At 41.0% G+C, this 23739-nt stretch overlaps 1 protein-coding gene and 5 non-coding genes across 11 annotated transcripts in view; 5 read left to right on the top strand and 1 right to left on the bottom strand.

Annotated features, from left to right (window-relative positions):
- Positions 1-23739, bottom strand: part of sema3h (sema domain, immunoglobulin domain (Ig), short basic domain, secreted, (semaphorin) 3H) — a 65626-nt gene that overhangs the window by 14321 nt on the left and 27566 nt on the right. For all 6 annotated transcript variants that reach the window (XR_006095882.1, XM_042409517.1, XM_042409518.1 and 3 more), the window contains exons 6-11: positions 20451-20513; positions 19726-19845; positions 18031-18124; positions 17516-17635; positions 16495-16640; positions 15793-15907 (exon numbers count right to left, since the gene is read on the bottom strand). Coding sequence is in view for 5 of the 6 variants with exons in the window: in XM_042409517.1 (XP_042265451.1) it covers positions 15793-15907; positions 16495-16640; positions 17516-17635; positions 18031-18124; positions 19726-19845; positions 20451-20513 (658 nt within the window). In the remaining variant the exon portion in view is untranslated. The remainder of the gene's footprint in view (positions 1-15792; positions 15908-16494; positions 16641-17515; positions 17636-18030; positions 18125-19725; positions 19846-20450; positions 20514-23739) is intronic.
- On the top strand, positions 12144-12216 carry trnar-ccu. Its single transcript has one exon. It is a non-coding gene; the product is annotated as a tRNA-Arg (tRNA).
- trnar-ccu lies at positions 12733-12805 on the top strand. Its single transcript has one exon. It is a non-coding gene; the product is annotated as a tRNA-Arg (tRNA).
- On the top strand, positions 13102-13174 carry trnar-ccu. Its single transcript has one exon. It is a non-coding gene; the product is annotated as a tRNA-Arg (tRNA).
- Positions 14160-14232, top strand: trnar-ccu. Its single transcript has one exon. It is a non-coding gene; the product is annotated as a tRNA-Arg (tRNA).
- trnar-ccu lies at positions 14689-14761 on the top strand. Its single transcript has one exon. It is a non-coding gene; the product is annotated as a tRNA-Arg (tRNA).

The following is a 23739-nucleotide window of genomic DNA, read 5'->3' as shown; positions in this document are numbered from 1 at the left end:
TCTGACCACGTCAGAAATCAAATGTGTTTGTAGTCATTCTGACTTCACTCAAAGGTGGAGTGAAAAGCTGACCGTCACAGAGAGGGGAGGGGGAGACATGATATTGTTAACGGCACATATATTAATAATAATGATGGCAGCGACATTACATGAGCGATGGTAACCAGGGTAACCAGGGTAACCGGCTAACTTGGCTAAGCCAGCTAGCTTGCTACACTTGATTTTCTTCCCCACCTGCATTCTGTAAAGACCCGCCCTACTCTGCCTCTGATTGGCTAGTGTTTGTTTCCGTCATCGGTTTGGTTGATGAGGAGTGAGACGGTTAGGGTTAGAAAAAAACATCAGGGTCAGAGCCAATCAGAGGAAGTGGGTCTTTGCGGAAAGTGGGTGGGAAAAAAACAACGCGCATGCTACATCTAAGTGATTTTCTGGGTGGAACTCAAGCGTGAGAATTATTGTTCTGCACATCGGAGTAAGTGGATTATTAAACTATTTTGACAGCAATTGTTTGGGTCACCGAACCAAGAAAAGTTGCGTACTGAAGCAAACATCCTGTATCGAATGGTTCGGGATGAATACACAAACCGTACACAACACATCATTTTTCTGATCTTTCAACGGAGAGAGATGATAGTGCATCTTTTCATTGTAGCTTGGAAAAATGACTGACTGGCCCATCAAAGCTCTTTGTAATAACTTGGCAAAATAGCAACACGCAGCACTGAAGGCCAGCATCAACTACAACACTGGTTGTAGTGTTTCCAAGTTCTGTAAAATGTTTTAAGGGGCATCTGAGATATTGTGTGTAATAAAAGGAACAGACAACAAACAAAGCTGCTGTTCCATATAAACAGCAAATTATGTCTCTAATCACTCTCAATCCCTAATCACAATAGCATGCCACGCAGATTTAAAGAAAAACAGACAAACAAAGAAACAGATGGCAAGAGTCATGAGACCAAATAGTGTACTCTGCTAAAGGAGGAACATCAAGCCTTAGGCCAATCAATGTAATTCTGAAAATGTCAAAAAAAATAATTTAATCAATTTAATGCGAAAATCCCAAAAAACAAAATAAATTACTGAATAAAAATTGTTCAACATATGTAACTGTTTGTTTAAAAGAAAACACCACAGGGTACCTTCGAAGTGCCTGACTTTGAAAAGGAATCATTTCTTTCTTTCAAGTCCACAAAACCCACTGATTGTTTAAACGGAGGCTCTTTAACTGTGTGATATATCCGACACCACTGGTCCAACTTTCACTTGTGTTTAAAAACATTACACTGATGCATAATATTCAACAGTTGGATTTTTGGCTCATGCTCATTAAAATAAACCATATTTCCAACATTTTTGCAGCCATATTTCATGACTCGTTCATCATTTTATAATTCAGTTGTCAACGGACAAGACAAAACAAGGCCTTGGTTTTCTCAGTGTGTTTAAATCACAATAAATCAAAGGTTTTCTGTTTTGCTCTTTAGTCTAAGATAAAACTTAAGAATGTTTTTTTATCATCCTATCACAACTGTAGAGAATAGACCCTTTTGTTTTCTGGGTGGCTTGCTGTGATAATCTATAAATACGTGACTTGACTTGGCTCCGAGGGTACGGTCGGTCTATAAAAAGTTTTACCCTAAAAGAACTCCGGCTGATGTCGTGATGTTGGGACACAAAGAGTTTAGCAATCTTTGCAGCAATAAAGGCTGGATTACTTGTTTGAAATAATGTTTGCTTTCCTCTCCTCTTTCTTCATTTCCTCTCCTCTCCTGTCATCCCCCTCCTCTCTCTGTTTCCTCTACTCTCTTCTATTTCTTCTTCTCCGCTCCTCTCCTCAGCTCTTATGTTATTTCTTCTTCTCCTCTCTGCTCCTCTCCTTTCATTTCTCCCTCTCCTCTCCTCTCCTCTCCCCTCCTCTCATTTTTCCTCCTCTCCCATGGTGAGGCAGAGATGTTGTTGTGGTGATGGAGACAACGAAGCGTATCACTGTTCCCACATTCCTGTCGTTCCTGCTGCTTCAGGTGGCCTCCGCGGAACTACAGCCCTGCAGGACGTCTAATCTCATCTCATCACACACACACGCACACACACGCACACACACGCACACACACTTGCCACACACAGTGACTGACTCAGGAGCACATACGCATCAAAGAGAGAGAAATAAAAGCATGCGTGCACCCACACACTCAAATGTAAAACTGCAGGGACACAAAGTTGCTCACACACAGACACACACAATCAGTAGGCCCCTCGGGGGAGAGCAGGGAGGACTATGGGTAGTCTGCAGCCTGCGGCGTACACATTGCTCACTCCCTCCATCCTTTATTTAACATATCCTTCATTAATAAGTTTTCTTTAGCATTTTTCCCTTTCAGCTTAAATCACGATGCAGACGTCTTGTTTGAGCAGTTGTCCATCTTTTTTCTTCTCTTCCTGACCTCAATTCCTCCTCACAATATTTTACTCATACTGGATATCATCCCTGCATCTTCTCTCACTCCTGCTTCCCACTTTTCTCATTATCTCTAGCTAGTTACTCATTTTCTTTTATGCTCACATCTTCCAAAGTATACCCTTTCCTTCTTTCATTAATCAAATCTTTTATCATCTCTCCAGTTTCTTTTCTTTCTCTACCCTTTCTACTTGTCTTAAAGTTTTTCTTATGGCAGTTCTGCTTTATTAGTCTGGATGATATATATATATGTTATGGGTGGACGCTTTCATCCAGACTACCTCAAAGTTTCCTCAAAGAGGGGATGAGCCAGAGTCAAAAGAAGGGCAGCGGATGATTTATATCTAAACCTGCACAGCTGACTTTTATAGCCACCCAGTCAGCCCGGTGGAAGCCATTTCAGTTCAGATGAAAGACAGACTCTCTTTAAACCTGGTGGGAACATGTTTACTGGGTGATTGGGTGGTGATGAGATAGAGAAAAGAACAGATGAAATCCATTTGGAAGTGCACCCAAATATGCACTCAACCTCTGATAAGCCAAGTTGGATCTGCAGAGGTGTTCATATTTGGCCATGTTAACAACACTGTTCGTGTTTATTTTCTACATGCTTGAACTGCGGAATGGTAAATAACAACACAGGTCAACAAGTGGCGGCCTGTTTAGACAGATACTTGTAGAGTAAACTGTGACATAAACAGCCATAAGGTAATAAACAGAACAAAGGTGTTTGCTGTAAAGGAATGCAAATTTTCCAGAAACGCTTTACAGCCAAGTAAGCAGTGAATTTGTGATTTGAAGGCCAAAATAAATCTTGATATATGGCTTAAAACTGGGCTACATATGTTTGAAAACTGGACGTTTTTTAAGATGTCTAGGTGCAAAACATCATGAAAATCAAACCATTCTAGAGATTATCTGAAGTCAATTTTATGTCACTATAAAATTAGAAGCTTTAACTGATTCTCCACGGCAGACCTCCACTGAAAAGTACACAAAAGATAGTCACAGTTTACTCAATAGAACAAAGCCTTTTCTAAGACAAAATCACATTACTGTTAGATAAGTGACCCCAATTACTGTAAAGCAAAACAGTTCCAAATGTTACTGAACAAAACATCACAATTATGAGTCTTATACTGTATCTGAACATTTTCAGCACCTGATATTCACACGAGACGTTGCGTGAACCAGTAAACATTGTTACCAGCATCTTCTACGGGGGTCAGCATGTGGTGACAACTTTACAGCTAATACAGCATAAAATGATCAAAAGTAGCTTTGATAAGAACTATTTTATGGGGTGCTTTTATGCCTTTGTCTGATGGCAGAGAAATCCAGGACTCTCGGGGGGAGGGGTGACACGCAGAGGTCTCCAGCTCCGAGTCAGGGAGGTTGTGATCACATGGTATGCACCTTGGACCACCAAGTTGCAGGAAAACCCTTTTAGCTATGTTTTTTTTTGTAGTTCTTTAAACCTTTCCACCATGACCTGGTCTAGTCTACAGTACAAGGTAGGAAATCTACCTTCAGTCCTGTAATCTATCACGTACAAACCTATAGAGCAGACAGTCCAATCTTTCTCCTTTATAAGCCACAAAGTCATTTACTTTTCCATCACAGGAACATCAAATTCAGATTCTTTATCACTCTAAGTTTTTCCAGTGTTTCATTTATGGGAATGTCTTTAAGTTTGTTTGTTTTTTTTATAGAAAAATGTCTCCTTCTGCAAAGCTTTACACTGTTGCACTTCTGAGCACTGTTGTGTTTACTAGACTACAAGGCTACATGTCTCCTGTCTCCTCCTATATGTCTCCTAAAAGATACACATGCACCAGTAAAACTCTACAAGGTATTTACAGGCCACAATATTTTGATTTCTTCATATTCTGGTTCATCAAAACCTTGAACGTAAGGAATTTGCAGACAAAACTTTAATATGTGCAAAAACATTAAAAGGGGTACTGCAGTGATTTAGGATTAGTATTTAGCATTTCCATAATATTAGGGCACTTGCAAGATATAGATTAAAAATTACAACAGCAGAGGCTCAGATATCCAGACTTTCAGACTATGTCTGCATTAAGCCGGCTAAATTCTAAAACTGTTTTCATACAAAAATAACAACAGGAGTTTCAGCATGTTTTTTGCAAATACCTCCGTCCACATTAAAATCCCAAAACCGGTAATTCTCCTCCCACTAGGCATGGAGGACAGGCGGGCAAGTCAGCCGCAGAAAACCCGCGAAGCCGTTTTGGAAAAGAAAAATGTCTGGACGGAGGGCCAAAACGGAGAGAAAAAGATGCGTTTAGCTGGCTTAGTGCGGTGATGGTCTTAGTCCCTAGTATGGGTCAAACTCCAAAAATGTTGCATCCTACACTTTCCATAACTCCACAGTGCATTTTTCATGAGACCCTCCCTACCTGTAAATGCACACGCAGGCTTTTGGTTAAAAATTTATAGTCTCCGAGCCCAAACTGAGATAACCCTAATGACATCACTGTGACATCATCGGGTTGTTGTCAGACTTAAGCTCCTCCAGGCCATTAAGAGACTATACTCCCTGTGATGACTAAACTGATTTTCATGTGTAAAAGTAGTGGATTGTCTGTTTAAAAATACAAGTAAGAACCAGGTGTGGATGTAAAGGTCCACCACCTGGAAATAAGGGCAGTAAGGCAAGGGAATAAGAAATCTCATTTTATTGTGTATAACACAGATATATTTTAAAGCCTGGTGGAAGGAGGCCATGTCAAAGTAAACATAGACAGTTTAATACTGAAAAAATACTGTTTAAACTTAATACAAACTTTGGTAATCCCTGTAAGGAAAAACTCTGAATCCCTTCCTTCTGCTTCAAAGTCAGTCTCTTTCTTCTCAGCACCTCGCTGTGCATTCAGCTTCACATAAAACTTAGTTAAACTTAGGAAGACAAAGCCAGAACATTTCTCTTTTTCAGACTTTGAAGATGACGTCTGTTATTTACAGCTCGGCTTGGCAAAAATTCCCTGTTATCGCTCTGCGACAAGTTTAAGTCAAAGTTGATTTAGTGCCGTTCTACCTTGCTTCTGCATCTCTCGTCTGATTTATTAAACTGTAGTGGATTTAATGTCATCAATCTTTAACAGGGGAGGGAAAGCAAAACACACACACATTCATCACAAACACAGAAAAAGTGCAGTGCACAAAATATTAGGTCAGTCTGTTATATGTAATTATGTTATATGTATATGTAATTATCTGACCAGTTGAGTGAAGGTTAATGTCTGATCATTTTTCAAGTTGAAGCAGGAAGGAGAGCTGACTTAAAGTTTTAAAACATGTTAAATGTTGCATTTAATCATGTCGCTCTCATAGGAAACATCTTTATGTCGTTTTTTCTTTTCTCTTCTTCCTTTTTTGGTGTCAGACAGTCAGCCACCATCTTATACAAACAATAATCCCTCGTTCTGAGCTGCTTTTCTTTCTTCTTTCTGAATCCTCTCTCCTTTTCTTTGTCTCTTTATCTTTTCATCAGGTGCTCATCTTCCCCTCCCTTTCTGTTCAAATCCACCTGGGCTTCCCAGGATCCCTCTGGGCGGCTCTCAATCTCTTTGTTTTTCACTTTCGCCGTCCCTCTTAGTCTCCATCCCTCCCTCCTGCTATCTCTCCATCCCTCCATCTCCCCGTCCATCTGTCTGTCTGGCCTATTTTCCCCAGATGATTGTTCTTGTGTCTTCTTCTCTAAACAAAAAGAGGTTCTTTCCCCCTGAGGGAAGATAGTCTTGTCTAGCCCGCAGACGTTCAGCTTCAGCCCCTATCTTCCTCCTCCTCCTCCTAATTGTCTAGCCATAGCCCCCCGGACAAACACCCCTATCCTCCTTATTTCTCTGCTGTTCCCTCTTTCCCTCCCTCCCTGCCCAGTGACCCTGAATGCCAACATCCACCTCCTCCCCCTCGTCACCTTTCTGACTGCACTCCCGGTCTTTATTTCCTCCTCGCCGTCTTAATTTGCCACTAATAACCTTGCTTCCATCTTGTCTAGTCCTTTAACCCCCTGGGCTATTGGCCGTGCTCCTTCCTTCGATCCATCATGTTTCTCCATGACGCAATTTTTTCCCCTCCAGCGACTGCTGTTATCCTCATCTTGATGTCTCTCTCAATTTTAATAGTTAGGTCCAGACATAAAATATGTCCTTTTTTAAAGGATAGAATCAACTGAAAGTCTTACTATCTGCTTTACGTTTTTGCTGTTAACTCAGCAGTGCATGAGTCGTTTTCTCCTTCGCCAAGTATTTCCTCCTTCCTCCCCTTCCCTCCCCTCACTTTCGCACCTTACTGTCTGCTCCATCCTTCCCTATTAACCTAGTTCCCCTCCTTCCCTTCCTCCCTCCCTCCCTCCCATCAACCCTCACACCCTTTTAGCTTCACTTCACCTCATTCATCCCCTCCGTGTCCTTTGAGGAAAAACACCTTCTGCCTGGGCTATAGTATATCCTGGTACGTTAGTATCTCCCCTATCTCTTATCTCTCCTGCTGATTTGGTCCTTCTCCTCCTTTTCTGTCTATCCATTGCATTCAGTTTTTTTTTAAATTTTACATTCTTGGAAGCAGCAGCTCTTAAACTAAACATACACTGTAAAGATGTAAGAAAAAAGGACCGCTGATGATCAGTGAGGATCTTTTTTACTTTCCAAACTTTTTCATGCCTTCTCTCCTGTATTCCTGCACCAACTAGCTATCTTATTCCACTCTGTATAGTGAAAATGTCACCTCTCTTGTGTCACTTTCAGGCCACATACACATATGCAGACACATAGCAGCAGGGAAATTCTATGCCTATGCTATTTCCACTCAGCCTTTAGATGTTAATAAATAACCTTTAAATACCACGCACATCTAAAATATTCTCTTAATTTATCCTGTTCTCGCTTTTTCTGCTCCTTCTGAGGAACATCTTTCTTTTGGCCATCCTTTATTCATCACCCACTTCTTCATCCTCCATCCCTCCCCTTCTAATTCTCAAGCCAAATTTTATTTCCAATCCTCCTCCTAATCAGCTATTCCTCCCCTAAACAACAACTTACTCTCCTCCTCATCTTCCTCCCTCTCACCACTTGTCCGGCCAACACCTCGTACTATACCCTCTGCCCTCTTCCTACTTGTCCTACTTTATCTTCTCCCTCTCCCCCTCTTTTGAAGCCTGATGGTTTACCACATCCTCCTCTGGCCAGCAGCCCCTCTCCTCCCTCCTCTCCTCCTCTATCTTGCCCCTCTGTTTCTCCTTCTGATAAACTGGGCGTCAATTCAAGTACTTTCACACGAACAGTGATGGATTAGAAAAGCTGAATAGAGGCCTCAAAACATGATTAATTTGCCTCAGTATAACAAAACATGTTTTCTTACACTCTCACCCGGACAGGATTTTTGTTGGTGAGGTAATTAAGCAGTAAATAGTGTTGAAAATGCATCTGGCAGGATAAGGCGTCGTGGTGGGTCAGTCATATACATAACTGTTCTGGTCTCGGTTCATATATGGACATTTGACTCCCCCTCTGCTCCCTCTCTTGACCTTTTTATGTCTCTCCATCATCCAACAAAGACAAGGGGTCCCAAAGAAGATACAATCGACCCAAAGAAAGGTTCATTCTCAGCTAAAATGGTTCAAAAGTGGCTTTGGATGAAAATGTTGCCTATAAAATGGCAACTGATGCCCCCCAGAAATGTCACAACAGCTGTCCCTCAAATTTACCCCCATTCATCAGGGAAGTAAGGTCAATAGTTGGAGCATTGGAGTTCTACCGAGTGCATTTAATTTGAAATAAATGAAATATGTGGACATTACTGACACTGAACAACAAGAACATGCCCGATACTAATCAATTATTGAAAATCTCTTCTATTTCTCTCATTGTTGATCTCAACTCAGCTTTGTATCACATTCAGCTTTCAAACCTAATTTTGCTTTCTTACTTCCTACATCCTACTTTCAGGCATCTTCTGGCGATGAGTTAATTTCTTGAGACAAAACAAATTTAGGTACCTAGTTAATTTTATTTTTGTCTCTCTTCCGCCGTCTGTAACCCCCGTGTTTCCTAACCAGTCTTTCCTCCTTCCTCACTGCACGCTCTTTTTCAATTGTTTTACTAAATTCTTTCTTTCTGGCCGCAAACTTCTCCTCATCATACTAAGAGTTTGTCAATATGAGTTTTTTTCTCTTCTCCCCCCATCTGTCATATTTGTCCTTTGGACTCTAAAACATTTAATTTTGTCTTCTTCTCCTTTGTCTTGACCTCTGTTTTATTCAGCTCAAACTCTCAGCCCTATCTACAGACTGTTCCAGGGAAGACTTTCCAAACTTCCTTTCCAGCATAGTGGGTGATGTAGTGACAGGAATATGGGTGCTGTCTTTTGTCTGGAACACTGAATCTCTCACACACAGCAAAAAAATGATGACGGAAAATGTCTGAAAATACCTCTGGTGTCATGACACTGAGTCCAGCCACAGAGGGCTGTCTGTCTCAAACTCTAAAACCTCATGGAATGACTCTCCGCCACAACAACGACAACCACAACAGGGACATCAGCAGTAAACAGCAGAGAATCTTTCCTGTGTGCTGGGCTCTGAAAATGTTCACCAGAAGGAGCTGTTTCAGTTTGAAAAGACAGCAGGTCTTCCTTGAGAGAGAAAACAGTAAACATGAACCACTTCCACCCGACTGTTTGCTTTTAGAATAATTATGGTTCAATGAGGCTTGACTCCCAAGTTGACACAAGTGACATCAACAACAACAGCAGGACATATTAACAGTAAATCTTATGACATAGAACGCAACCTCTGCGTCTCCAGACAAAAAAACAACTGAACAATAAACTCACAGCAATCCCGTCTCATGAGTCAGTCAGTGTGGTGATCTCAGACCAGATGCTCTATTCAAAACAATGCCAACAGTGAGGGCGTTCAAAAACTTATATATGTGAGTCAACAACTACTAAAATACACTAAAGGAAACAGAGGTGACTGAAACTATTTAATGAAATGCCTGGAATTGTGTGAACATCCATCCATCTGTTATCTACACTCACTTAATCTGGGAACCCTGGACATGTCGCCAGTCTATCAGAGGGCTCTACATCCAGGTCCATCATACTATGTGTTACGGTCCTGCATCGCTATCTTGATTTCACTGTTGTACATTATAGAAGAGACCTTTCTTGGTGGGATTACCCGACTAACAGCGTTTTTTTCCAAATTATAGGTTGCTTAGAAGATTTGCTATCAGGTGAGTTGATATTTTTAACTTTCTTCATGTAAGAAATTTTATAAACCGCTCCAAGACTGAAATGTTCGGGTTCCGTTGTACATATTATCACAGTCTTGGATGGGGGATAGGTTGACACAAAAACCCAGCAGAGCTGAAACAATTAGTCAATCCAAAGAAAATTCTTTGGAAACTATTTTGATAATCGATTCATCATGTCAGTCTATTTTCCAACAAAAATGCCATGTATTTTCTGCTTTCAGCTTCTCAACGATGAGGATGTGCTGCTTGTTTTTTAATCATACATGATAGTATATTAAATATTCTTTGATTTTGGTCGGATAAAAAAAACTTCACTTTGGGCTCTGAGAGTTGTGAGGAGCATTTTTCACATCTTTCTGACCTTTCATGGACTAAACAATCAGTCGATTGATTGCAAAAATAACCCGCAGTTTAATTGATAATGAAAATAGTTGTTAGTTGCAGCTCTGAAACCCAGACAAACATTCATGCTCAAATTCAGATCTGTGAATAATTTGAAGTTATCAGTTAACCTGATCGGTATGCCTTTGGGCTGTGGGGAGAAATCAGAGAACTCGACATAGAAAAGTTGTAGCCAACCACAGGATTCAAACTCACGACCTGCTTGCTGTGCTGTGTTACCTTTTGTGTAAAAAGAAAAAACAAAGTGTGCATGGCTGTCTGAAACAGTGCAATTCTTCATACTACCACTGGATGGCACCAAAGTAAGAATTTTTCAATTCCTACATATGTTAGCTTTAAGTTTTTGGGTTACTATAACATATTCTTTTAACATACACAGCATTAACATATTGACATTACTAATGATAAATAGTTATTCAATGTTTAGTATTTTAAAAGTATATTTATCACATTTTATTTGAAGATGTTTATTGTTATTTTTCACCATGCTGTGACATCCACTAAGATGGATTTGTCCCACATAGTATTGAATCCTTTTCACCTGGAAAAACAACAACAGTGTCACAGCAGACAGGAGCTGAACCCAAATATTGCTGCTTCTTTACTGCTGAAAAAGAGAAGACTCACTCAGGTTTCTTTTGAATGCAGTTGATTGATTTCTTTCTTTCTAGTGTTTTCTTTACCTCAAAAACTACAAATATAGTTAAAACTCTCACATAAACAGACACAAACACACACATACTCATACACACACACAGCCAGGTGGTATCCACTGCCCTGCTGCCATGAGGGACCCGTACACCCTCAAGGTTTTATGGGATTTGTAGTGTTTCTGTGTGGCGAAGCGTGGCATAAACACAACACTGACAGCATTCTTAACCTGATGGCTTAATCTCCTGTATATGGGTTTGTGGTTTTCTCTGTGTGTGTGTGTGTGTGTGTGTGTTGCAGAAGTGTATTCACAAACAAATCTGTAGGCACCCTTATCAGATGTGTAAAACGTGGCCACAGGCATGCTGGGTAGAAATATTTATGCTCTTGACAAGTCACAACTGTCCTGTGTACACAGACAGGCTGAGGCTAGAGTACGTGTGTAACAGCTCAAAAGCTGTGCATGTGTGTGTTCACACAAATGATAATTGTGTGTGTGTGTGTGTGTTCAGCAAACAGAGCAATCATGTCGTTTACTCCGAGAATCTTCAGTTTACGAAAACAGCAGATAAGAAACCAGTCGTGTCTCGACAATGCTCTCCCTGTTTCTATGTTCTCTATCTGCATGGCTCCAATGCATTTTTTAGTGCAAAATCTGATTCCTCGATGGCCTAATAAATAAGGCACTGGCCTCCTAAACATTACGAGATCAAGCCTCTTCTGATGTCTCTGATAACAGAGCAGCAGATCAATAGATAATCTATTGATCTATATTTTTCATGACCTATTTAACTGAATGGATAATAAGCTATATTCCTGACATTTATGGTAATGCACTGTATAAGACTTTTAGAGGGGGTAAGGATATATATTGTTTCTTCTTTCTGTAAACTATTACTTACAGTAGTTACAGCAGTTTTTTTTTTGTTTGTCATGAATTGGGGATGTCAGCAACAGACAGTAGATGTAAGGAAAACAGACTGTGCTGCAGACAAAGACTGCTGAACACAAGTATTGATGGTTCACTACATGACTGGAAGCTTACTGGGCCAATAACCCAGCATACTCCCTTTTTATGTCCCTCTCTACATTGTCAGTTATTAAAGAAGTACTCCAGCAATTTAGTTTCCATAAAGTTGGAAGACAATAATACAACCAGAGAGCATCTTTTCATTAGACCCTCTCTGTCAGGTAAAAATCCATGTCTTTCAAACTCCACACCGCCAATTTGCAACACACTGCTATGATGAACTCACCGGCCATTGCTGCATTATTTAAAACCAATGTTTGTGCTTTCCCCATCGATGTTGTGTCTAGTCAATCACACTGGTCAGCAACTAGTGTGTGAAGCCCCAGTGGCCTAATGGATAAGGCACTGGCCTCCTAAGCCAGGGATTGTGGGTTCGAGTCCCATCTGGGGTGACTGACAGCAGAGTGGCGCAGCGGAAGCGTGCTGGGCCCATAACCCAGAGGTCGATGGATCGAAACCATCCTCTGCTAACATTGTTTTCAGGGTGGCTGGTTGGCCTTAAAGACATGTCCGTTATTTAGAGAGGTACTTCAGCGATTTAGTCTGCATGTCCATCAGCTGTCTGCCCTGTTGTCTTCAACTTTGTCATCTCTGTAGTCCTTCCAGCCTTTAAGACAACCAGATAGCATCTTTTCATTAGGCCCTCTCTGTCAGGTAAAAATCCATGTCTTTCATACTCCACACCTCCGATTTGCAACGTGCATTTGGTTAAAGTTTTGTAGTCTCGAGCCGAGGCCAACACAACCCTTGTTACATCACTGCATTTATTTTATCAGAGTTTAATATTGTCTCTCTGTTACTGCTAGGATGAACTCACCAGCCATTGCTGCATTATTTAAAACCAATGTTTGTGCTTTTCACATTGTTGCTGTCTAGTCAATCACACTGGTCAGCATCTAATGTGTGAAGCCCCAGTGGCCTAATGGATAAGGCACTGGCCTCCTAAGCCAGGGATTGTGGGTTCGAGTCCCATCTGGGGTGACTGACAGCAGAGTGGCGCAGCGGAAGCGTGCTGGGCCCATAACCCAGAGGTCGATGGATCGAAACCATCCTCTGCTATCAGTCATTTAGTAGCAGCTAGTTGGCATTAAGGACATGTCCGTTATTTAGAGAGGTACTTCAGCAATTTAGTTTCCATATGGTTGGAAGACAGATATCTTGAGTTTCAGTCCTCCTGGGCCAACCTCCAAAAACACTGGATGATGCAATTCCCATAAATGTTTTCTCCATATTTATGTACCTCTCTAGATTGTCCATCCGCAGGTGACATCACTAAAGCCCCAGTGGCCTAATGGATAAGGCACTGGCCTCCTAAGCCAGGGATTGTGGGTTCGAGTCCCATCTGGGGTGATTTACAGCAGAGTGGCGCAGCGGAAGCGTGCTGGGCCCATAACCCAGAGGTCGATGGATCGAAACCATCCTCTGCTAACACTGTTTTCAGGGTGGCTGGTTGGCCTTAAAGACAAGTCAGTTATTTAGAGAGGCACTTCAGCGATTTAGTCTGCACGTCCATCAGCTGTCTGCCCTATTGTCAACTATGTCAGCTTTTGAGTCCTTCCAGCCTTTAATACAACCGGATAGCATCTTTTCATTAGACCCTCTCTGTCAGGTAAAAATGCATGTCTTTCAAACTCCATGACCCCAATTTGCAACTCGAGCTGAGGCCAACACAACCTTTATGACATCACTGCAATCATTTTATCAGAATTTAATGTTGTCTCTCTGTTACTGCTACAATGAACTCACCGGCCATTGCTGCGTTAGCTTATTTAAAACCAATGTTTGTGCTTTTCACATTGTTGTTGTGTCTAGTCAATAACACTGGTCAACCCTAGGATGCAAAGCCCCAGTGGCCTAATGGATGAGGCACTGGCCTCCTAAGCCAGGGATTGTTGGTTCGAGTCCCATCTGGGGTGACTGACAGCAGAGTGGCGCAGCTGAAGCGTGCTGGGCCCATAACCCAGAGGTCGATGGATCGAAACCATCCTCTGCTATCAGTCATTTAGTAGCAGCTAGTTGGCATTAAGGACATGTCCGTTATTTAGAGAGGTACTTCAGCAATTTAGTCTGCATGTCCATCAGCTGTCTGCCCTGTTGTCTTCAACTACATCAGCTTTGGAGTTCTTCTAGCATTTGATACAACCAGATAGCATCTTTTCATTAGACCCTCTCTATCGGGTAAAAATCCATGTCTTTCAAACTGCACGCCGCCAATTTGCAATGCACTGCTATGATGAACTCACCGGCCATTGCTGCATTACTTAAAACCAATGTTTGTGCTTTCCCCATTGTTGTTGTGTCTAGTCAATCACACTGGTCAGCCCTATGATGCAAAGCCCCAGTGGCCTAATGGATAAGGCACTGGCCTCCTAAGCCAGGGATTGTGGGTTCGAGTCCCATCTGGGGTGATTGACAGCAGAGTGGCGCAGCGGAAGCGTGCTGGGCCCATAACCCAGAGGTCGATGGATCGAAACCATCCTCTGCTAACATTGTTTTAGTGGAAGCTAGTTGGCTGTAAACACATGTCAGTTATTAAAGTACTCTAGCAATTTAGTTTCCATAAAGATAGAAGACAGATATCCTCAGTATCAGTCCTCATGGTTCAACCTCCAAAAACACTGGATGTTGCAATTCCCATGAATGTTAAAGTATGTGCTACATGTCAGCACAGCTGAAGGGTCATAATCTACCCATGGCAGCAAGGGTCCACACAAACTCTACTTGTAGACCATTTGCACCAACTACAGGATTACTGAATCACTGCTTTTGTCTTGTTTTCCTCGTGTTTTCACTGCTTTGTTTTGATATTTATTATATATTTATGTCCCTCTCTATATTGTGTATCTAGAGGTGACATCAATGAAGCCCCAGTGGCCTAATGGATAAGGCACTGGCCTCCTAAGCCAGGGATTGTGGGTTCGAGTCCCATCTGGGGTGATTTACAGCAGAGTGGCGCAGCGGAAGCGTGCTGGGCCCATAACCCAGAGGTCGATGGATCGAAACCATCCTCTGCTAATATTATTTTTTTGATGGCTGGTTGGCCTTAAAGAAGTGCTCCAAATGCACTGGATTTTAGATAACCCACAAAGCTCTTACTATGTGTTCCACATCAGCATAGCTCCCTGGGTCAGTGTGAACCAGCTATATAAAATCCTGGTACAAAATGAGGCAGTCATTTTTATTAATACCGGACATTTGGTGAACTCACATAATTCCCTGCATACAGTAACTAAAGATACCTGTGTGGGTGTGCAGGGCCTTTCAAATGCTACACAACAATACATTGCCCTTCGTACATTAACAGTATATTCACCACTGATGTAGGAGGTTACTAATTTCGAAGACAACGCCACTAGTTCACAGTTCAATGCAGAAAAATCTTGTGACATGTACATCTGCAAAATCAAGTCCAGACGTACCAACACAGAGAGCGAACAGAGGCTAACATCCTGCTTCATTCAAAATACAGATGCACGCCAACATAGACCTGCTCCTGAACACATACACACACTGAGCCAACCAGAGTACATCCTTAATAATGTATAAACCCACAGCAACTGAATGTTGAGGCCAGTTGCCGTGGTTACCAAGGCTGAGGCACGAAGACGAACCCAAGGTGACCGTCAGGGCTGTTGATCACCGTGGTAACGGTGGAACCATTCAGACACATACATACACCAAGGCTGTGGGTGAGCACTTCTAAGTTTCCTCTGTCTGCAAACTCCCCTTCGTCACCTCAAAATATTTGAACAAGAAGTTCCAACTCCTCATGTTTCGCACTCATAAACACAAGCGCACACATACCGACTGAGTATCTGAACTTAATTTCTCTTTTAGGAAGCATTCAGTGGCAGTGCTCCAGCTGTTGATGAGACCAGTGGTTCAGGCCTGTCTAATGTGATTAGTTTTACTGTGCATATAATGTGTTAGGCGGGTTATCGTGTCGTGATGTTTGTGTGTGTACTCACGCAGTTGGTCGAAATGTGTCTGTAGGCCATCTGGTCCTGGGACTGAACACACCATACGAGCCTTCTGGAAGGTGCTCCACTTATTGACTAAACTCCTCTGGCCTCCAATGTCATTCTACACACACACAGAAAAAAATCTAAATAAAAACTATTTCCAATTTTAGGTTAATTTTATTTAGTTATATTGTAATTTGACTAAATTAGTCAAGGTGGCTATAATTTGCAATGATTATGATACCTCAAATTAGTTCAATTTTATCTCACAACTGAATTGTGAAATTCAAAACATCATTTAATATACAAATCCTTGATGAAACACACACACAGTCATGCAGCACTATAACTGTCTATACACACAAAAGGCACACAGTATCAATAAATACAAACAAACACAAACATTCACAGTCTATCACAGTGGAGCAGAAGACACAGTGATAGTGACAAAAATAAACATCCCCTTATACACAGACCTCAAAATGCTTATCTATATGAGGCGACAGGAACATCCAATCACACGGTCACTTCTTACATAAACACACACGTCTGCAGGCTCAGACACACACACACACACACGCGCTGACCGGCACGTACTCTACCTGTGCAGGCGAACATGCTTACATAAGCTACATCCAGACAGTTCTGAGGTCTGATACAAGGACACAAACCTGGTCCCTATCTGTCTCTAACAAACACACTCCATACCTTGCACACACGTGCCACTCGGGAGTAGAGCACCTTCCCAGCAGCCCCCTCTGCCTCCTGAGCGCGCTCGGTGAAGAACACGTAGACCTTATCGTCTTCTGGATTATCAGTTTCAGACAGCGGCGCAACCCGCACAAACTGGGCATCTGGAGAGCGAGGGAGAGGGAGAGACAGAGTGAAAAAGAAAGATAGGTAAATCATAAATCACAGTAACGCAATCCATCTCTGCTGAGAAGCACGTAACGTGCATGTAAGAGCGTACGAGGAGTAGAGATAGAGCGAAGCAGAGGGACGATAGATGTACAATTGAGTTTACAAACAGCAGAGAGAGTCAACATGTATCACGTTGTTATCAGCAGCAGACGTCGACACGCTGTCCTGATAAAACACCAACCGGGCGTTCTGGAGATGGTTTCAGTGATGTTGATTTAGAGCAAAAGATGTTCAGTGTAACTCTGGTTATGCAGTTTACAAAGCAAGAAGTGAAGAGAATAGCTGTTTAAAGTATGTATTTATAGTAGCCTAATGACTTGACACCAAAGAGACTAAGTATATAAGTATATAAGTAGAGAATAGAAACATAGATGCTTTGTATAGAAATTTAAATGTTACTTGTGATATATCTTTATTTGATTTTTTTTCCACAAGAGTCAGTGGAAACTTACTGTTTGCATGTTAGCTGGTTAACTGGGAGACCATGAATGCATTACATCAGTGATTTGATAGCATTAACATAAGACAAGCAAGACAAATCTCTAATATGAGGTTTGTTCACTCTAAAAGTGACACTGAGTAGCTGGGTAGCATACTCACTGTATTATTTGAAACATTTCTCAGATATCAAATGAAATTCCAGATTTTGCAGATTTCTAAAAGGACTCCACACCAGTAAATCCTGCAGTACTAAAACTGAACAAAAGCAGATGCCTGACATCCACCTACTGCAGGTTAGAGATCGGTTTTCAAAAGTAAGGAGTTTTACAGTTGTTTCTGGTTTTCTTTGACATTTCTTTGCACTTACCCTGCAGCCAGGTGGAGTCGTACTGTTCGGTGCGGATGACATGACGTTTACCAAGACTACGGAAAAAGGCCGAGTCCCGGCTCATGAAGTCTGAGGTGATGCCAGCATACAGCTCTCCATCTACACAGAATAACAAAAAGTTTAGATACTTTGTAAGACAGAATGGATGATGTTTTTGATGGATTTTAGGTTTAGAGATATTTAATATGAGTCTTTTATTGCAGGCATACTGTAAATAATTTACACATTCCCTGTGACAATACTTATTTAGGTGATGGTTAAAATAGGTTTTGGTCATAGTTACAATTAGTTTTAAGCCAAAATTCTGCCTGTTTGAGTACATATGATTCATAACATATCATGCCAAGAATTTACATTACTTCTACTGGGACAATAACTATAAATTCAATGTGACGACCAAATCCTTCCTCACATATGTTCCTGAAATTTTGGTCAGTGGTGTTCTAATAGTTTCTTGATGATTATGTCATTTGAGGAAACAACGGTCAAATTACCAACAACAGCTGACGCCGTTTTTTGGAATGGATCGTAGGGACATTTCCCCTTCCCACACTCTGTCTGGCTGTAGGAGAGAGTCTGATGCTCTGACTGGTGAAGAAAACAGAGACAGAGGTCACTTTGATAGAAAGAGAGAAAATCAGCTGGACAGATGGGAGAGAATAAGTAAAACAGACTTAATTTATTCTTGCATTCACTGATTCTTTTATTCATCCACTGATTCAGTCAAATCAGCAGAAACACTTTTTCAGACTGCTGAACTAGTCTGCCACACACACACACACACACACACACACACACACACACACACACACACACACACACACACAGTGAGTGGCTAATTGAAGGTTATCGGGCTAAGTGGAGGGATTTTAAAATGTGTGAAGTCCAATCTTAAACCAGTCAGCACCACCGGCTCCTCTAAGCACCACGTCTGAACCTTTGCTCAGATCTTTCATGGCCTTTCATGGGATTAGCTGGTCCCTGACACACACACTCACACACTGCTGAAAGGCATGCATTTAACCTAAAAAAAACACAAATGCAGGAATGCACATACCCACACCCACACAACTGACATAGGTTTAAACCTCACATACATGCACACAGAAACACACACACAGACACCCATAACTGAGAGAATTTAGAACCAATAACCTATTTCTGGCGAGACGATAACCCACATGTGTCTTAAATATGAAATGTTCCCAACCAGCCAGTGCAGACATATGAAAAGAAAAAAAGGAGACACACTGGGGCTCTAACTTTATATTTACATTATATTTGACATACAAATGTCAAATAAAAAATCGTCAGTGTCCAGTAGCCCCCAGAGTGCAGCCAAAATGACAAAAGGTACATTGTATATATTACAGACAGATGAGACAGGAGAAAACCTTGTAGATATATGGGTATAGGGGCAGACACCACACGCTGATAGGCCCGTGTATAGGGGTTGGGACTGGAGGTTCAGAACACACACAGTATGGTGTGTGGTAGTAACAGCATATCGCTTCCCTATTAAAAAAAGTGTGCTCTGGTCAACTTGATTGCATAGAGATTTTTCTGTATTTTATCATTTTATTCATTTAAATTTGGTCAATATATATATAATACTGTATGATCATATGTCTGAGAAAGTTTGAAACCAGCTGGAAGCTAGCTAGTTAAGGGGCTATAGCTTAGTAGTAGTAGTATAGTTTGGATGTGATGGAGTGTATGGGGTTCAAAACTGGGTTCTCATTTAAAAAATTACATCTGATGGGAAATCCTACTGCACAAATCTTATATTGGGAAGTGTACTTAGGGAGATAAAAACCATTATGCATAAAAAAATTTCAATTAGGAGGTGAGTCTACAGCAGAAATATTAAAGATTTTAGAACCACACATGATTAGTTTATAATGAAACCATTACACCAGCTGCATTTGAGTTGGTCTGGTTCACTTTACCATCTATCATTTCTTTGCTTGTGTTGATGCCTATTCTTATTCTTCACTGACAGTAAACAAAAATTATGTCTAATTGGCCACAGGTGTAATTTGCAAAGGTTAAATACAATAGAGAAGACAGAATAGACATGCAATGATTTGTATACAGTAATTTCCCTGCCAGTCACTGTGACAGAACTTTCTAGCTGGTTATGTGGCTACACAAAAGGAAAATGTGTGTTTGAGTGTTTGCAGCAGTACCTGTTGGAAGACGTTGGTAGCTATGAAGGCACATCGAGGGTTGAAAGCCCCGGTGCCACACACGTACAGGTGAGTCTGGTTATAAGGCTGCAGAACTCGCAGGAAGTTAGCACACTCAAGCTGGACAGAGAGAGAGGTAGGGGGGCACAATGTGAGAAATAGTGAGTCTCTTCTGTTTATATATAAGGCAGTGGTTACATTATGAATATTGGGAAAGCAGCAAATAAGCCAAGTTGAATTTTATTAAAATTACATCAATGACCATCCTGCTGCCATCTACACCGACAGTAGTTCACATGTTGTTTTTCTATCTGAATAAATGTTGCTAACCTGAATCTTGATATCTCTGTCAGCATCGCAGCTCTCGTTTGTTTACTGTTCCCAAATGAATCAGATTCATTCAACTTTAGTTCCACTTGAGATTGTAATCTCTCGAGCATCTGTCTTGCTTAATCATTACAGACGTCTTTAGACAGTTTCATGTTTGGTCATATAAAATTAAAAGGAAAGGCTAAAAAAAGCAGAAATGACCCTGATCTTTAAGCCACTGATCCATATCTGTGGAGCATTTAATGTGTAAATGTTCTTTATTCCCTGTGTGACTTTCAAACCAATTACCTCCATTCACGGTAACACACAGTAGTTACTTTGATACATGTTGCTTTGCTTATGCAATCTAGTGTGCGTTTGTGTCTCTGTGTGTGCGTGTTTGTGTGTTGAATCACCTCTGGATCCTTCCCAGCCATGAGGCATTCTTGGACACGGTCTGGACTGGCTGGCCAATAAAGCTACAAAGAGAGAGAGAGATAAAGAAAAACAAAGAGGGAGAGAAAGAGATTCAAAAGTTTTTATTGCTCACTCTACATTTCTGATAAAAGGCTTTCGGCATTAGCAGGTGCTTTACGAGGCAGCGAGGAAGGGAGAGTCAGCATAACGAGACTAGAAGAAAGACGGCAGGAGGAGAGGAGACAGAATTTAATATCTCACGTGAGGCGGCTTCAGGGAGGAGAAAATAAAAACCAACTGGCAGCACCGCTGAGTCCTGGCGATGAGCCAAGCTGTCAGAGCAGCAGTGTTGGTGCCTACATGACTAATTAATCTACTGTTTATGACTGTAGAGTCACTGGTTACAGATACATGTGCACGATAATGCAACTATTGTTGTTAATTTGAATAAACAATCAGGTTTGTTGCTTTAATTAACACACAGCTGGTAGTATTTCCTCTAACTGTATAATCTAATCATATGATATAGGGTGGTGATACTGAAGACTTTATGGTTATGAAGCTATGTATTCCTGGTCAAAGAGAACATGTGAGAGCACCCGTTGACCATCAAAGGACCCGACCTGACCCAAGCAAGACTCCAGCTCTAGATTTGCTCCTCTAACTTGGTTCTAGGTCATGTCCGTTTTTGTTTGTTTTTTTTCTGCTCTGTCTTTGCCAGAAGTTTCAAGTGCGTCTAATGGAGATTGAGTTTTTATTGGACCCGACAGCTGCTAAGAAGAAATTGTGTCCCTGTTATTATAAAAGAAAAGCTGGCTAGAAAGCAAATATGTTGCTAATTTGTTTTGGTTGGAGAGTTTGCCCACACAGAAGTCTGGTGTGTTTTTCTGACATCAGTCAGCCCACAGGCCAGTTCACTATATTACAAGTTCTGTTCTTCATGGTGTAATGTAGGCTCTCTATCGCGTGCATCACCATCATAGAAGAAAATGAATCACACTTGCAACAAAATAGACTTTTTTTTCATTCTTTTTCCAAGCAGAAGAACCTGTGAAATATTAGAAGCAAAGTGAAAATTGTTCTGACTTTGCTGCAGGGGCAGATATGAAGAATGTAACATGTCATTATTTTGTGGGAGCCTGAAACGAATTGAAGCCAGAACAAATGCTAAGTGTTTATCCAATTTAAAACTTGAGTCTAAATCACGATATCTGCATAAAATCACAAGTTTCCTCAGAATTGGGTCAGAATCGGACCTCTTCAGGTTCAGGTCTTCAGGTTTGGTTCTGTGGGTTCTTTAAGTGGATGAGTTCATCTTGGGTTCAGAGAAAATAATCACCCATGAAAAGACACTTCTAAGCAGAAAATAAATGACTTCACCGGTGGAGTAACTTCTCAAAAACAGACTAATAGCTCAATGGAAGTAATATAATCAAAACAAGTGTGTTTATATGAGTCTCGTATCTGCCGTCTTAATTAATTTATAGCTGCATTGTTTGTGTGCATATAAACGTAATCAGTGTATAATAAATACACTGGCAAAGTGGGGAGTATTTCATGGCTTTCATGTGAAGCCAATAGGAGAGGAAATAATAGAGTCATAGAAATCGAGAGAGCGAGAGGTGAGGCATGGTATCAGATGGCAGCTACATGACTAATCTAAATATTTCCTTGAGTCTGTCATTTCCTCAGAGACCAGAGCGGCGAAGCTGAGATTGAATTGGTACGATAAGTGATCGTCTTCTTATCTCTACATATTGCAAAACTGCACAGTTTACTGAAGAAACTGAAGGATCTTTACTTATGTTTTTAAGTTCACATCAGTTTGGGACGAAAATGGTAAAATATTATTGATTCTCTCTAATTTTACAAAGATAATAATGAAAGACATAAAATAAAATGATTTGCATGGATGTTATTCTTGAACTTCGGGAACAATATGTCAAAAACATTTTAGTTTTCTGTGCAGAGTTGACAGATTGTAGTAAATATTGAGAATATATGGCTACTTTGAACATGCTGCAGGAATTAGCTTGAAACCAGCATTTGTTGTTCTGTTCATTTGTGGCTTTTCAGGGATGAACACTTAAAACAAACTCTCGACCGCGGCCTTAACAGAAAATTACTGAGCTGCTGTTTATTTGCCTTGTAAATCTGAATTTGCTTCAATCTAGAAAATGTGACACCAACTATTTGAAAGTGATTAATGACAAATGATGATGCTTTCAGGAAACAATCTCTGGATGCTCAGTAATAGTTCCCTGATGCAGTCATTCCCGCAGAGCCCGGTGGGGAGCCGAGATGATCAGATTAGATTAGAGACCGCGGTCCCCCTTATCTCGAAATACCACACACTGACAGGAACATGGACCACCACTAAAGGATTTTCACCAGGTAAAGATTTCATTTAATGGAAATTTACTTCTGTGTGAAAAGCTTGCTGGTTGTCAGCTTGTATAACATAAAAGGAGAATGTGGGTTTATGCAAAAAGGGAACTACACGATCAAACTGGGGAAAATAAATGTTGATAGTGTGACATTTCTGTACTTTTGTAGTGATACTGAATACCAGTGCTGAAAAGGAAAGAAAGAAACAATGGAAACAATGGAGGTAGTGAGAATGAATAAAGAGCACAATGCAAGAAAAAGTCACTCAAAGCCTTGGTGACCCTTTGTGTAATGTGGGTTACCAGCTGTAGACTCACACAGAAGGAATGCCTCGAGGGTTTCAGCCTGAACAAGGAAAAATGCATCTGAAGGCAACAGCGTCACATTGGGCACTTTGCCCTGAACAGAGATGGACTGGATTAATTGGGTACATGTCCATCTCTTTGTATCAAAATCATTTTTTATGAACTAGTAAGATTGCACAAGTGGTGGAAAGAAAAAATAAATAAAAGTAGGAATCGGGCCTGAGCTGATAAGAAGCCCTGGATGTCAGTAGCAGAGAAAATAAACAGAAATGTAGAGAATATGGCACTGTGAGTGGTTTTAACACCATGGGAAAAAACTGCACACAAGCTGGAACGGTATAAACAGACTATAAATACTGTATGTACAAATATATGACTTTACAGCCAGCATGGAGCTGAGTTATGAGTTGACTATGACTATCTATCCTTTTGTTGGCTGACTGCCTGGCTGAGTGGGTGGCTGGCCAGCTTGACTGCTGTCTGTCTGTCTTTCTCACTGGTTGTTTGTCTGCTTACCTACCTGTTTGGCTCTGTGATAGCTTGTTTTTACATCTGACTGATGAAAGTATTGATTTGTTCCGGCAGGGAAGAGTTA

This window comes from Thunnus maccoyii, chromosome 4 (genome assembly GCF_910596095.1).
Source record: "Thunnus maccoyii chromosome 4, fThuMac1.1, whole genome shotgun sequence".
Taxonomy (NCBI): Eukaryota; Metazoa; Chordata; class Actinopteri; order Scombriformes; family Scombridae; genus Thunnus; species Thunnus maccoyii.
The sequence above is the reverse complement of the archived record's forward strand: the minus strand, read 5'-3'. Positions and strand labels throughout refer to the sequence as shown.